Below are 14,491 nucleotides of genomic sequence, written 5' to 3' on the forward strand. Positions count from 1 at the left end.
TGCCATGGGTAGGTTCCTGCCATTCCTGCCTCGCCCGGGGACGGGGCGGTGGCTGTGGCGGGAGAGAGGAGGAAGGCCTGTGGTCACACCTCCCACGGCTGGAGGGATGGAAAGCCGGGTTGTGGATGGGCAGGTGGGCCCACCTCTGAGCTGAAGCCCAGGGAGAGCTGGGGGACGTTGCTCTCCAGACCTCTGTAGTTTGAGTTACTATTTTTAAGTTTTAGTCTCAAGCATACAATGGTGCCAGGGTCTCTGCAGTCATGGAGCAATGGGTTATCACCTGGGGCCTCTCTTGAGCAAAGCCAGTTGCTGGGGGTAGACCGTGGACGCCAAGAAGGAGGCCTCAGGGCTGGGAACACTTGCTCGGAGAAGCTATTCTGTGCCAGATTGGTCTCTTACACACTGTTCAGTGAATTTCCTTTTTATTATGAGAATTTCACTAGGAACCCCACCTCCTGCACTTGGTCTTATAGCACCCCTTCCCTCCCCCCCACCACGGTTAACTTTTCCTGTATTATTTTGAGGCAAAACCCAGATGACGTACCATTTCACTTTAGTATAGCTTCTGACTCCTGATTTCCTAGCAACCTCTGAGTGTGCACCCAGACATGACTGTGTACGGTGTGGAAAGCCCTGAGGTCTGACTTCGTAGGTCTGTCCTGGTTCATTTTTATCACATCCTTTTCTGTGCACAGTGCCCTCCACGTTACTGGCTATTCATCCAAAATTGTGCCAATTCTTTTAATCTATCAAATAAAGATAATGTGAATTGTCCCAATCTTTTTCTTTTGTTGGGTAACGAGGTCAGAGGATTATTATTTTTTTTTATAAATTTATTTTATTTATTTATTTTTGGCTGCTTTGGGTCTTCGTTGCTGCACGCGGGCTTTCTCTAGTTTTGGTGAGCAGGGGCTACTCTTCATTGCGGTGCGCAGGCTTCTCATTGCAGTGGCTTCTCTTGTTGCGGAGCATGGGCTCTAGGCACGCGGCTTTAGTAGTTGTGGCATGTGGGCTCTAGAGCTCAGGCTCAGTAGTTGTGGCGCACAGGCTTAGTTGCTCTGCGGCATGTGGGATCTTCCCAGACCAGGGCTTGAACCTGTGTCCCCTGCATTGGCAGGCGGATTCTTAACCACTGCGCCACCAGGGAAGCCCCTCACAGGATTATCTTATCGACGTCTTCAGAAGCAGTGCTGGGTGTCTGCTCACGTCTGTGGTGGGTTGTTTTTAGGCTGCTGCATCTGCTTGTGAACGTCCTTCTCTGAATCTTTATTATCATGATTCTTATTATCATCATTAGATGGGACACTCCCTGGATACATTTGTTCCTGTCCCTGGGTGATCGACAGCTCATGATTCTGCTGTCACAGTTATTGTCACTAACCAGATGTTTGAAGCCCCTCTAGAATCTCTGGAAAAGTAGTCGACTTTCTTTGTTTTGTTTTGGGGATAAAAGCGGGCCAGCCCATCCGTCTCAATTCTGTCATTCTCTGTCACTGTGCTGCCATCACGTTGCTGTCCCTGAGCAGGGCGCGGGCTCATCTTGTTATGTCTTTGCACAGAGCCACCTGGCGGTGTTGGCGGTGGGTCACCCCCTTGCTCCCAGCGTGAGTTCCAGCCTCGCATCCAGCCTGGCATCCAGCACTGGCTCAGGCGGCTCCTCTCCCACCGCTCTGCCCACTGTCTCGGCTCGTGCCCACCCTCTTGACCCCACTGGCAGCGCCGTCGAGGCAGTCCCAGGTAAGTCCGGGGCTCTGCTCACATCTCCCTGATGCCTCTTTGCACTTCCCTTGACGCCTTCCAGTATGCATGGTGAATGCTCATGCTCAGTTTGTAGAAGAGCGTTTTCGGTCACTTGCCACTTTGGCTGTGTTGCCCGTGGTCTAGGAAATGCCTGCCTCGCTGGGGGCCTTGGGCTGCAGAGGGGATGAGGAGCCCTCAGGCGGGGCAGCTGGACGGGCCCCACAGGGCAAGGCAGGGTGGGCAGTGCCACCCAGCCTGAGACCACCAAGAACAGGAGGCTTCAGAGAAATGAAATGGGGGTTGTGAGGGGTGGTGAGGGCACCTGAAGATGGGGGATGGTGACAAGAGTGAGGAGTGCGGATGAGGTCACAAGGCATTGGCACGGCTACCGGCTGCAGAGGGGTTCTTGGCCGCTGGGAGTCCTTGAGGGTTTGTGGACTGATGACTGGTGTGATTGGACCCTGTCTGGCAGCTGGATGGAGGCACAGAGCTCAGGTTGGGGCTGTCGTGAAAGCTAAGGGAAGAGTGGAGCTGGCGGGCGAGACGGTGCCTGCCAGGGCCATACGGGTCACCTGGCCCTCTCAGGCCACGTCTCGGTGCACCTGGCTACACCAATAATACTGGCCAGTTTTGGGAAGTAACGGAATCCTCAGAACTGCCCTCTGGCCCCAGGAGGAGGGCCCTTGCTGGCCTTTCTGCTGTTGGGACCCAGGACCCAGAGTGCACACCCCACCCGCTTTGGGGCTAACAGGTGTAGACTGGATGGTTTTTCCATGTAGTTTCATTGAGGTTGTATCCTTACTAATGCACTGCATGAATAGAAGGGGTAAACTCTGAAATAAACAGGTGCTGGTTCCAGATTTTCTGTGTTTAATGGATTCAGTGGAATCATTTCAGGGCCACTGGGCAGGTTCCTTTCTTTTGCCTTCCACTTCATATGAACAGGCGGGAACCTCCGGAGTTCATTGCCGGGTGGCTGGCAAAGGGTGGAAAGACTAGATCGACTGTGGAGGGACCTCAGGGCTGTGGGCAGCTGACTCTACGTGACCTCCGAGGGCAGGGTCACGGCCTGTTCATCCTGACCCGCATGGCGTTGGGTTGAGCGTGTTTTACCTGAGTGGGGTCCGGCCTGAGCCGCGGCAGGTGGGCAGGGTGGAAGCAACCGGCCGGCGGCAGGGCTCGGGACTTGCCGCGGAGACCCCACTTTAACCTGAACAAAGCAGCCCGGCCCCGCGATGGTTTTCGCCCAACCTGGGTCCGGGGTCCCGGCACGCCGCCTCGCAGCGCCGGGAGGGGCAGGTGCTGGTAAGAGGAGGTGGCGTGCCCCGCCGGGGGCCCATACACCGGGCCTTGGAGATGCGGGGATCCGAGGACAGGGAGCCGCGCGCGGGGCCCGAACACTCTCACCAGCCCGCACAGCGCCAGCCAGGTGCGACGGGGCAGGGCCAGGGGCGGGGCAGCCTAAGGCTTGTGTCACCGGGGTGGGGCGGAGTATGCGGGGGGCGGGGCATCCCGAGGCTTGCGTCACCGGGGCGGGGCAAGTTGGGGGCGGGGAGATCTAACAATTGCGTCACCAGGGGCGGGGCCGGCGCTGGCCGGGCGGGGCGAGGGCCGTGTTTGAATCGGCGGCGGTGGCGGCGGTGGCGGCGGTGGCGGCGGTGGCGGCGGTGGCGGCGGTGGCGGCAGCAGCAGCGCGGGGCGCCGGACGCCGGGACGGTGAGTCAGCATCGTCAGTCCCGCGCCGTCAGGGTGCGGGTCGTCGTTACCCGGAGCTGCAGATAGAGCGGTGCGCCAACTCCCTGTGCTAGGTGCGCCTTCCTCCGCCCCAGGTGCGCCTTCCCTTCTCCCCAGGTGGGCCAACTCCCGTCCCTCCAGGTGGGCCAAATCCGCTCCCATGTGAGGTGCGTCTCCCCCTCCTCCCCTCCCCCCGATCTTTCACCTCCCCTCCCGGTGCTCCTTTTACCGGTCTGCGGTACCCGCGCCCCGGGCCAGGTGTGACAGCCAGGGGTTGGTACCAAGATCTTCGGGGCTGCGGAATGAGGCGAATACAAACATCCCTCCTTTAGGAACCTGCTCTGCAGAGGCGCCCGCTGCTTCCCTGCGTGGGCGCCAGCCGCGGGCTTCTCCAGGGAAGCCTGCATCGCCTAGCGGAGGGGGGTCTCGCTCCCCGATGAGGACGGGGTTCCTGCCTTGTCCTGCTGCGAATCGAATCGCCGCCTGCACTGTCGGAAACTCAGACCAGCAGTGAGCGGGTTTGCCAGGTGCTTCTCCATCCTCTAGTTAGGGGAAGGACAGCCCGCCAGGGGGCATCCTGCCCCTTCCCCGTGGGTGCAGGGGAGCACCCCCATGTCAGGGGTTCCCCATTCTGGCCTCTAATTCGAGCACTGACTGTGTGCATTGTTCCCGTGTGTCCCATGGTCCTGGGGACCTGAGCACCTCTTGAATGTGCTGTGTCACGTCGGGAACCGAGCTTTGCCAGGGCCATTACTCAGCAGCTTTCAGCTAATTGCTCGTTAACATCTGGGTGGTTACTGGTACTTCGGCAAGGCGGGCTCCGGGTCACATGGCACAGTTTACCTAACTGGGTTCACATAGATTTTGAGTGTTAAGTCAGTTCTTCCTTTAAGAGAACATCTCAGAAGACCTGGGTCTGATCTCAGGGAACAGTGGGGTGTGTAATAGGATAAGAGACATAGTGCTGGTGAAAAAGTGGGCCAGGACACCTCCTGGGAGCGCCAGTGACCGCCGCCACCCCCCAACCCCCGCCTCCGCAACACAGGCTGTGGTTTGTCAGGTGAGATTTGGCCCCTGTTGTGCCCTGCTTGCACCTGAGCGGGGCAGGGCAACAGGGGTGCCCCTTTATGCTGAGTCATTGGGTGGGGGTGGGGGAGTGGGATGAGATAAATCACTTCAAGGTGAGAAAAGTCTCCTGCACTCAGTTTATTTCCATCCATCTGTCCATCCCTTCCTTCATTTTATGTGCCTTTGTTATTCAAAAAATGTTTCTGGAACTCTGCCAGCTTTGAAGCAGACCACCCCTAATCTGATCCCACCACTCCAGGTGCAAAGGGCTAAGTCCATGTTGTCAGGTCCTCCTGACCAGCATGTCCAGGACAGGAGCTCAGGAACCCAGGCAGAGCAGATGTGCCAGGCCAGCACAGGGAGTGTGGGTGGTGGTGGCAGGTCAGGCGTGCAGTGGGTGGGTCAGGGTGCTTGCTGTCAGCGGGTGAGTCTGCACATCGGCCAGCAGTGGTCCAGGCCTGGGCTGGACCGCACAGTCCAGGTGATATGCAGGGATGGAGCAGGGGGTGATTCTGAGAAGGGTTTTGGAGGCTGGGCAGGAGTTTTCTCAGGACTAGTGGGGCTAATGGAAGCTGTGGCAGGCTATAGCCCACAGCAGTGTCATGGCTTAAAGACAAAGGAGGAGCCAGTGCTGGGGTGGGGAGGGGCAGGGTGGGAAAGGGTCCTGCTGGGGAAGTGTGGACTGGCTCACCGAGGGGTACATCCTTTCTGGGAGGCAGGACTCAGGACATGAAGGGGTTGGCATCACAGAAAGGTTACTCCTGGGACAGAGCAGGTCGGGGTGAGGGGACAGCCTGCAGAGATGGCTAGAGCTGGGAGCCCTAACTGGTGTGGGTCAGGGGATGAGGAGTTGAGGGCTCCGCTGGGCTTCTGCTCAGCATGTGGGCCCAGGTGCACCAGCTCAAAGGAGGCACCTGTGTGCGGTTTGATAAGGAGCCAATGCTGCAGTGGGGCCACTCCTGCTAGGAGGAGGCAGTGTGGCCGTGCTGGGGGACGGCTGGGGCGTCTGCAGGTGAGCACTGCAGAAGTCACCTGTGTCCAGGTGTGGACCAGGCACAGGAGGGGCTGCCAGGCTCCCATGGAGGGTGGAAGGGCCAGGAGGTGGCCCCAGGCAGGGGAGGGAAGAGGGACAGGGCTGCCTTTGACCGGAGAGGTTTGGGGGTACAGTGCAGGGCTGGAAGGCAAGGCTGGGGCAACAGTTTAAAGAGTGAGCTGGAAACTGGGGACAGCAAGAAGGAGGGGGTCACCCGACTAGGGGCAGATTTGGGTGAGGGGCTGCAGGGCCTGTGGTCATGTCCTGGGGAGCAGGTGGGAGCCAGAGGCTGTACCCTCTGTGTGGAGTTCACATTAACAGGAGACAGGTCTGTCTGTGGAGGGGTCCTAACAGGTCTGGGCCCCAGGTCTGTGGGAGGCACCCGTTCGAGCACAACAGCACGGCCTGGAGAGGACAGGTCGGTGTGTGTGGGGTGGTGTTTCCAGGTGGTCTCGATTGTTGTGAGTTAAATTATGTGCTCCCCAAAAGATATGCCTCTGCCCTAAACTCCCTGTCCCTGTACCTGGGAATGTGACCTTATTCAGAAACAAGTCTTTGCAGGGAATTCCCTGGTGGTCCAGTGGTTAGGACTCCACGCTTTCACTGCCACGGGCCTGGGTTCAATCCCTGGTTGGGGAACTAAGATCCTGCAAGCTGTGCGGTGCTGCCCAAAAAAAAAGAAACAAGTCTCTGCAGATGTAATTAAGGTAAAATGAGGCCATTAGAATGGCACCTGATTTGATATGACTGGTGTCCTTATAAGAAGGAAATTTGGACACACCAACACAGGGGAGGGGACAGAGGCAGAGGTGGGGCTGGTGTGTCCACAAGCCAAGGAACGCCAAGGATTGCCAGCAGAAGAGGCAGGAGGGAGGGTCCCCTGGAGCCTCGGAGGGAGCCCAGCCCTGTGCACCTTGACCTCAGCCTCTGGCCCCAGAGTGGATTTGCATGAGTGGAACTGTGTTGCTTGAGGCCGCCTGGTATGTGGTGCTTGGTTTTGGTGGCTCCTGGACACGAGTGGCCCTGCGTGCTTCTAGATGTCGGGAGGAGGCATGCTGGGGAGCAGGAGGCATGCTGGGGAGCAGGAGGCACTTGCTGCAAAGAAGCGTTGAGAAGCAGGGCCGGGAGTGGGCACCCACAGAGGGGAGTGGAGCCCCCAGGAGGAAAGGGGGACTGTGCAGGCCAGAGGCGGGTGCTGCCCCCACAGTCCCAGACCTGCTGGCTCCCTGAGGGGCTCTGGTCGGTCTTTTCTTCCTGTCACCACTCTTGCATCAGGCCACCTTCTAGTTCCCTCCATCTTTGGATGTGGTCATCGGGTGCGTCACGTGAAACTGTTGGCGGGGCTGGTCCAGCTGTGCCCGCGCTATTGTCACCGTTGGGACAGCGCTGTGAGCAGCGCTTCACATCTTCCTGCCGCTCCCCCAGGACTGAGGAGCTTGGGGTGCTGCCAGCCCAGGGCCGGCATTGATGTCCACAGTGTCCGGTGTCACAGGCTCAGCTCCTTTGGCCTCCTCACACCCCAGAGGAGAGGTGGAAACGCCAGGGGCCCTGGCCCGGTTGCCACCCTGTGTGTTCACCAGCCCTTCAAATAGTTCTTCCTGCAGTGCGGTACAGTTGGGGGATCCCTCTGGGCCGAGGGAGCCTGTGCCCCATTCCGTGCTCCTGGCTGTCGTTGCCAGTGGGGCCAGGACCAGGTCGTGTCTGCAGGTGGCAGGGATGAAACCAGGAAGGAAACAGATGTGGGGCCCCCTCGTCTGCCTTCCCGGGTGTGCATGGTAGCCTCGCCCTGGGGCAGAAGCTGTGCTGGGACCCCAGTGGGCCGCTAAGCGCTGGCATCGGGTGGGAGCCCTCCCCATGGTTGGCTCAGTGGTCCCCATGGGGGCCAGGCAGGGAAGGGATGGGGCTGCCCATTGGGCTGGACCCCAAGTCTGCTCTGCATGTGTCTGGCTCCTGACTCCTCAGAAGACACACGTCTCCTGCCCCGTTTTTCCTCCTGAGTGTGGTGGAGGGTCTTTCATTTGAAAGGCAACAGCCCCCTCCCTGGGCACGGATCTCTCTGTTCCAGAGCCACAGTCTCATCCCCTTGCCTTCCTTTTTTTTTTTTTAAATAAATTTATCTGTTTATTTATTTATTTTTGGCTGTGTTGGGTCTTCGTTGCTGCCGTGGGCTTTATCTAGTTGTGGCGAGCGGGGGCTTCTCATTGCGGTGGCTTCTCCTGTTGCGGAGCATGGGCTCTAGGCGCATGGGCTTCAGTAGTCGTGGCGTGTGGCCTTCAGTAGTTGTGGCTCGCAGGCTCTAGAGCGCAGGCTCAGTAGTTGTGGTGCACAGGCTTAGTTGCACTGTAGCATGTGGGATCTTCCCAGACCAGGGATTGAACCCGTGTCCCCAGCATTGGCAGGCGGATTCCTTAACCACTGTGCCACCAGGGAAGTCCCCACCTTGCCCTCTTGACTCTTGCATCAAATGTGGTCACCCCAGCCTCCCAGCTCCTCCTTCCTCTGCTCCTGGGGGTCTGGCTGAGCCCCAGGGGGTGGGGGGGGCGTGGTCAGAGCTGAGCTTCCTCCTCTCTGGGGTGGGTCTGACTTGATGCTGCTCGTTGGGTTGGACACTGTCCAGGGACTCTGACACTTGGCACCAGGCAGCTGGGGGAGCGGCAGAGGTGAGAGGCTGACCCAGAGCAGGCAGTTCTGACGAGGGTCCCCGTGGTCCACCCCTGGGCTGGGGGCACTGAGTGCTTTTGTGGCCTCTTGAAATGGGACTTGGTTCATCTGACCAGGCGTCATGGGGCACTGAGGGGCCCTGCGGCCAGCAGGGGGCACGGGACTGGGCCACACAGGAGAGGCCTGCCTGCCTCCTGGAAGGGGTGCTTTGGGAGAGCAGACCCCAGAGGGCGGTTGGGGAGAAAGGTTCTGAGGTGGCAGAGCTCCTGTGTGCTGTGCCTTCAATGTCACCACGGTTTGCTGCAGACCTGCCTGTGACTTTGTGCTGGGGAGGTTTCTCTGGCCCCACGCTGTGTCCCAGGAGCTCCTGCAGCCCCTCCCCTTGGTTCCCAGGCCACAACTTCCCTGAGTCGACCCTGTGGGGCTGTGGGAACTTTGGGGGTTGGCAGGCCTGATCTTGGTCACCCCAAGACAGCTTCCTGCTTGGTGTCAGGTCCCCAGGGTACAGGACCCCAGGAGGGAGTGTCAGGTGGGGTCAGCGCCAAGGGGCCCATGTTCCATTCCCCTGTCCCTTTAACAGACAGGCCTGAGGGGCACCGAGGGCTGCAGCGGAACACCCAGCTCAGTGCCCCAGGGGAGAACAGATGTGGGTCTCTGCTGCGACCCGGCTGAGGAGGTCAGCGCAGGTGCCACCTGAGTAGTCCGTGAGCTGCTTTCCCCTGGACGTCGCCGTCCTGGAATTTTCTTTACTAGTCAAGCATGTTTACTTGGTCAGGTTTTACCAAATGATTAGAAGTTGAGTCAGTGAGATGAGGGCTGTGTTGCTGAGGCTAGTAGATTGGCCCCAAGCCCAGACGGGTCCCCTCCGCCACAAGAGCCTGGCTTTCCCCTACCATGACGCCGGTTCTGTCCTGCAGGATCCTCTTTAGACCTTCACCTCGGCGACATCAGCCTCGTGCCCCCAGATAAGGACCTGGAGGAGCACGACAGCCGTGACCTCGGACCCACAGGTAGTGCCTGCACCCAGTGCTTTCCAGGGCCTTCTGTTGTGGCTCTAAGGTGGGAGGGGTCCTGTCTCCTCCCTGCCCCCCCAACCCTGAGGTCCCTGCAGAGGTGGGGGTCAGGCCTTCGTGGCCCTTCTGAGATGTATAACCACTGCATTGGCATGAAGACAAATGTGTTAACGTTAGATACTGAATCATTCTGTTTGACCTAAAAGTTTATCTTCCTTCTGTTATTTTTTTAAAGATTTATTTATTATTTATTCAATTAATTTATTTTTGGCTGTGTCGGGTGTTAGTTGAGGCATGCGGGATATTTCGTTGTGGCGCACAGGCTTCTCTCTAGTTGTGGCATATGGGTTTTCTCTCTCTAGTTGTGGTGCATGGGCTCTGTAGTTTGCGGCACGGAGGGTCTCTAGTTGGGGCGCCCGGGCTCAGTAATTGTGGCACGAGGGCTTAGTTGCCCTGAGGCATGTGGGATCTTAGTACCCTGACCAGGGATCCAACCCGCGTCTCCTGCATTGTAAGGTAGATAGATTCTTTACCACTGGACCACCAGGGAAATCCCTCTTCTATTATTAAAAGAAACCATTTCTGGGGGGCCCCAAAAGTACTGGGACCACCATGCCCATGGACAGGTCGGCCGGGCAGGGCCTAGTGGGTGTCTGAGCAGAGAGGGGTGCAGCCATACCTCTCTGGGTGGGGGTCCCCCCAGCACCCCCACCCCCGGTGTCCACCCGCTCCATCAGCTCGGAGCGGTGCTGGGGGATTCCTGGGGCAGAGGATCTCGCTCCGCCCCTTGCTAACCCGGCCCCTCCGCCCCACGCAGGTCAGCGGTCGCTGGGGGGCTCGGCGCCTGTGGCCATCCCAGGCTGTCTGCCCCGCTCCCCGTCCCTGCAGTCCTCGTCGTCCCTGTCCGCCTCCCCACTCGGCTCCTTCTCCCAGTCCCTGTCGGGGCCGCTCGTCTCCTCAGCCATGACGCCCCCCCAGCAGCCGCCAGCCCTCAAGTCGGAGCCCCGAGCGCTGGGCCCCCCAGCCCCGTCCTACAACTCCTTCGGTGAGCGGGGCTCTTGGGGCTCCAGGTGCGGGAGGCGGCCACAGCGTGGCCCATCCCATCCCCGTGTCTGCTGCTCGGCGCAAGGTGCCCTGGGCAAGGGGCCCGGGGTTTGCACCTGAACCTCTGTGGGGGTGTCATTGTGCCTGGGACCCCGAGCCACTCTCGTGACACCACCACAGCGAGACCTGCCTCACCTGCAGGCTGCGGGGGTGTGACATCGCCAGAGACCAAGCGCAGAACCAGACAGATTTGCAAAAACAGGAAACTTGATTTAAATTTCTTTCCTTGAAAAATGTTATGCGATCCGTTTTGTTTTAAGAGTTGATATTTTAAAGTATCTGTTTTAATTTCTAATGATACATGTATGTCAGCGGATGTCACCCATGCAAACAAAAACCCTTTGGGGTCCTCCAGATTCTAAGTGCATAAAGGGTTCTGGGACAAGAGTCTGAGCACTGCTGCCCCCACAATGCAGCCACAGAAACGGATTTGTTTCCTTTTCTGGTGGAGAGATTGGGGTCCCCAGAGCTTTCCGGGGAGATGCTTGTGAGGTCCCAGCACAAGCAGGCTGACATCCGGCTCCTCCACACTCAGGCTTGAATGGCGTCCCCGGCAGCATCTGGGACTTTGTCTCTGGCAGCTTCTCTCCCAGCCCGTCCCCCATCCTGAATGCTGGCCCCACGGCCCCTTCGGGCGCGAGTCCAAACAGTGCCGAGCTGGCCCGGGTCAGGCGGCAGCTGGATGAAGCCAAGAGGAAGATCCGGCAGTGGGAGGAGTCCTGGCAACAGGTGAAGCAGGTGAGGCTGGGGAGGGGCCGCCGCGCAGGTGAGACAGGCGCGTGTGGCGGCTGCCGGCCCCGTCACTGCAGCCCCTGGGTTTCAGGCCTGTGATGCGTGGCAGCGGGAGGCCAAGGAGGCCAAGGAGCGGGCGCTCGCGGCCGACAGCGCCCGGCAGCTGGCGCTGCAGAAGAAGGAGGAGGTGGAGGCCCAGTTCCGACGGCTGCAGGAAGAGCTGGAGGGCCGGGGCTTGGCCTCCGTGCTCCCCGGGCTCCGTGGCTGTGGTGACATCGGCGCCATCCCCCTGCCGAAGCTGCATTCGCTGCAGAGTCAGCTGCGCCTCGATTTGGAAGCAGTGGATGGGGTGAGTCCGGGTCTCGTTTTCAGGGCACTGGAGGGGGTGCATGGAGGTGGTGGGGAGCCGGCTGAGCAGCTTCCGTCCACTCCCACCTCGCCTCCTCTTGGAGGCCATGCCCTCGTGGACAGGGGCCACGTCACCTCACGCGGCTGGAGCTCTGGTGTTGTCTGGGGCACCTCCCTGGGTCACTCTCCAGGGTCTCTGGTCACCCCCTTGCCTGGTGTAGCGTGAAAGCCACTGCCCTCAGCTTAGTGGGAAAATCCTTCCACACCCGGGCATTTTGTTAGAACCTGGGGCATTGGGAAGGCTCCACAACCCTGCCTCTCACACACCGTCCCCTCCCCGGCTCACGGCCCAGGCCGTTGGGATGCACACCTCTCATCCGTCTCCAAGGCGCCATCATCCAGGTTTTGGCTGCTGTCGGCCGGAGGCTGGGTCCCAAGTCGGGGTCCATCCTGACCCGGCCCCTCCGTGTAGCCGCCTGCCTGGCTACCCTTCCCACACCACATGGTGGCTCTGGCCCTGGGAGCCCGTCCCCACCCAAGGGTCTCGTGGTGAAGCCTCTCCCATCCCATCTTTTCGTTCCTGGGTGGCCCCCAGCAGGGGGGTCCACCCCACCCTGACCCTGGGCCCGGCCTGGGTTGGGGCGGGGTACCCCCTGACTGCATCTCCCCCGCAGGTGATCTTCCAGCTGCAAGCGAAGCAGTGCGGAGTGTGTGGGGAGCGGGCCCACAGCACTGTCCTGCGGCCCTGCCAGCATCGTGTGCTCTGCGAGCCGTGCGCGGCCAGCGCACCCGAGTGCCCCTACTGCGCAGGCCAGCCCCTGCCCTGGTGACGGCCACCTGGTCGCCCGCCTCCTGGTGCCACCGACGTCGGGACCCCAGCCCCAAACAGACCACCCATGGTCTCGTACTCTCCTCACAGACCCTGAAGGCCCTGTGGGGCTCAGCGGGCAGGGTGACTCTGCGGGGTTTGTGGTCCTGACGCCACTGTGACCGGATCCTGGGAGTTCACATCCCGAGAAGCACTTTGTAGACGGAAGAGTTTAGGCAGACGTTCCAAGTTGCTATAAGCTGCTTTGAGGTTCATGTTTTTAATATGCGATAATATGAAGCTTTATACGTGTACTGTGAACAGAGTATTTCCTATCGGTCTATTGTTAATCCATAGTACGGTAAACACATTAGGTTTCATATCTGAAATTAGTACTTACGAAGTGAGCATTTATCTAGTAGTGAGAAATGCCTAGGATTTTTACTGTTTCCAAATTAAGTGCAAACTAATAGTATTTATAGCAGAGCGATTATTGAGAGACACATATACATGTAGATGTTTTTAATTTTATGAAGGGAACTCAATTTCCTGAACGCGTGCACATTAACTGGAGCGTCAGTGACAGCGCCCCGCGCCTGCGGCCTCCCGCTCAAGTGCCTGCGCCTAGGAAAGCCAAGGAGCTGCGTGCTGTCCTTTCTCCCCTGGACTTGGTCAGCGTGGTGACAGTGAGCAGGGCAGTGGGGTGGGGGACCCGACGGGGCGGGCGTCACACTGACTGTGCAGAGCCGTGTGGTGCTCCCCCTTCCCAGAGCTTGCTGGCGGGCGTCCTGGCTGGAGCCTCTCTCCACCCATGTGGGAGACCCTAGCCAGCCTCCAGGGCGACACTGCACCAGATCTGTTTGTGCAGGTGTTATGTTCGAGGGACCATGGGGTTGGGGAGGACCCGGCCGCCGTGCGGGGGCAGGGTGGCAGAAAGGCTGCTGGGAACGGGTCAGATTTTAGTGCCGGCTTCAGTCTTTTCTGTCTGCATTGGGTCACTTTCCCTAGGAATCTGGGAGGAAGTAAAACCTGTCTGTAGTTGACCCAGACTTTGCTCTTGGCAGATCCAGATTGGCATGAGAATCTTCCCAGAGTCTGCCGCCAGGTGCGGAGCAGGGGCTGGGCCCTGGCCCGGAAGGGACGGGATGCCCCCTGCTTGGGGCTGTGCCAAAGACTTTATATAGCATTTTTTAAGTGCAAGGTGACTAGGTAAAAATTTTTATCAGTGACCAAATTAGAATGTATTTACTATAGTGAGAAGTTTAAGACCTTTTTTTTTTTTAACATAAGACAAACTGATAGGAAAGCTGTCATTTTTTAAGGTGGGTCCATGGCATCGTGCAGCTCGCCCGCTGCTAAAGGTAACTATATGACTTGGTTGTAGTGAATCTACTTTGTTTCTAATTATACTGATAATGATTTATTAGCTCTTAGAAATTACGTATATTTTGTGCTACTGTTATCACTGTTTAAAATTCTTTATTTTATTAATATTTATGCACTTGTTTCCCATTTCAGGCCTTTGGTCTTCTGGGGGGAAAACAGGACAATGTTTGTTATTGACATCTAGCCTAGATATTTTCAAATTATAAGCAAGAACAATTAAGCTTTAGGTGTATTTATAAGCTATTCCGGTCAGTTCTTTCTGTGGGGTTCGGGGGGGGGTGGAGGTGCCCCCTCCCAGGCACTCGCTGGCTCTGAGGACAGGTGTGCGGTGGGAAGACCAAAGAACCACCCAGAGTGGAGCTCCCGGGGCTACCTCGGGGCCCTCCCACCTCTGCTGCCTGGCTGCGGTGGCCCTGGTTTTCTGAGGGGCCACCCATGCTGGGCTCAGCTAGGCTCAGCGTCTCAGGGTGTCACCGCCCCGCACTCGGGTGATGAAGGGGGGCGCTGGGTGTAGCAGCTGAAGCTGTGTGGTGCTCAGCGAGGCCGTTTTTGTTGCCGAATCTGTCAGCTCCTGAGTATTCAGTATTAGCGGTGATGTTACATTGTCACACCATTTGTGTAACTGTGGTCAGCAGAAGACCACGACTCAGTGTGGATGCTTCATGTGGATTAATTTATGGAAGCCCCAATCTGTATGTCTGTTTTGAGTATTTAGAGGAGAATGTTATTGGAATGGAATTTTCTTAACCCAGAAGGTAGTATTTATAATGCATAATCATTTACTTGTAGTGAATTGTTTAAAGTTAACACTTGTTCAAATTTTTTTACACTATAGCATTTATGCAATGGTTTACAGAATTCATG

The 14,491-nt window shown here is 58.1% G+C and overlaps 1 protein-coding gene across 5 annotated transcripts in view; it reads left to right on the top strand.

Moving 5' to 3' along the window:
• UNKL (unk like zinc finger) overlaps positions 1-14,424 on the top strand; it is a gene marked incomplete at its 5' end in the record, with an annotated part of 44,916 nt that extends 30,492 nt beyond the window's left edge. Inside the window, 6 exons of one of the 5 annotated variants that reach the window (XM_082644272.1) lie at positions 1,560-1,737; positions 9,154-9,246; positions 10,067-10,294; positions 10,889-11,091; positions 11,177-11,438; positions 12,108-14,424. In XM_082644272.1, coding sequence (XP_082500398.1) covers positions 1,560-1,737; positions 9,154-9,246; positions 10,067-10,294; positions 10,889-11,091; positions 11,177-11,438; positions 12,108-12,412 — 1,269 coding nt within the window. In that variant the 3' untranslated portion in view covers positions 12,413-14,424. The other 4 variants (XM_082644268.1, XM_082644270.1, XM_082644269.1 and 1 more) reach the window with 4 other exon arrangements.
• Between the last annotated feature and the right edge of the window lie 67 nt (positions 14,425-14,491).

This window comes from Mesoplodon mirus (assembly GCF_964341445.2).
Source record: "Mesoplodon mirus genome assembly, chromosome: 15".
Taxonomy (NCBI): domain Eukaryota; kingdom Metazoa; phylum Chordata; class Mammalia; order Artiodactyla; family Ziphiidae; genus Mesoplodon; species Mesoplodon mirus.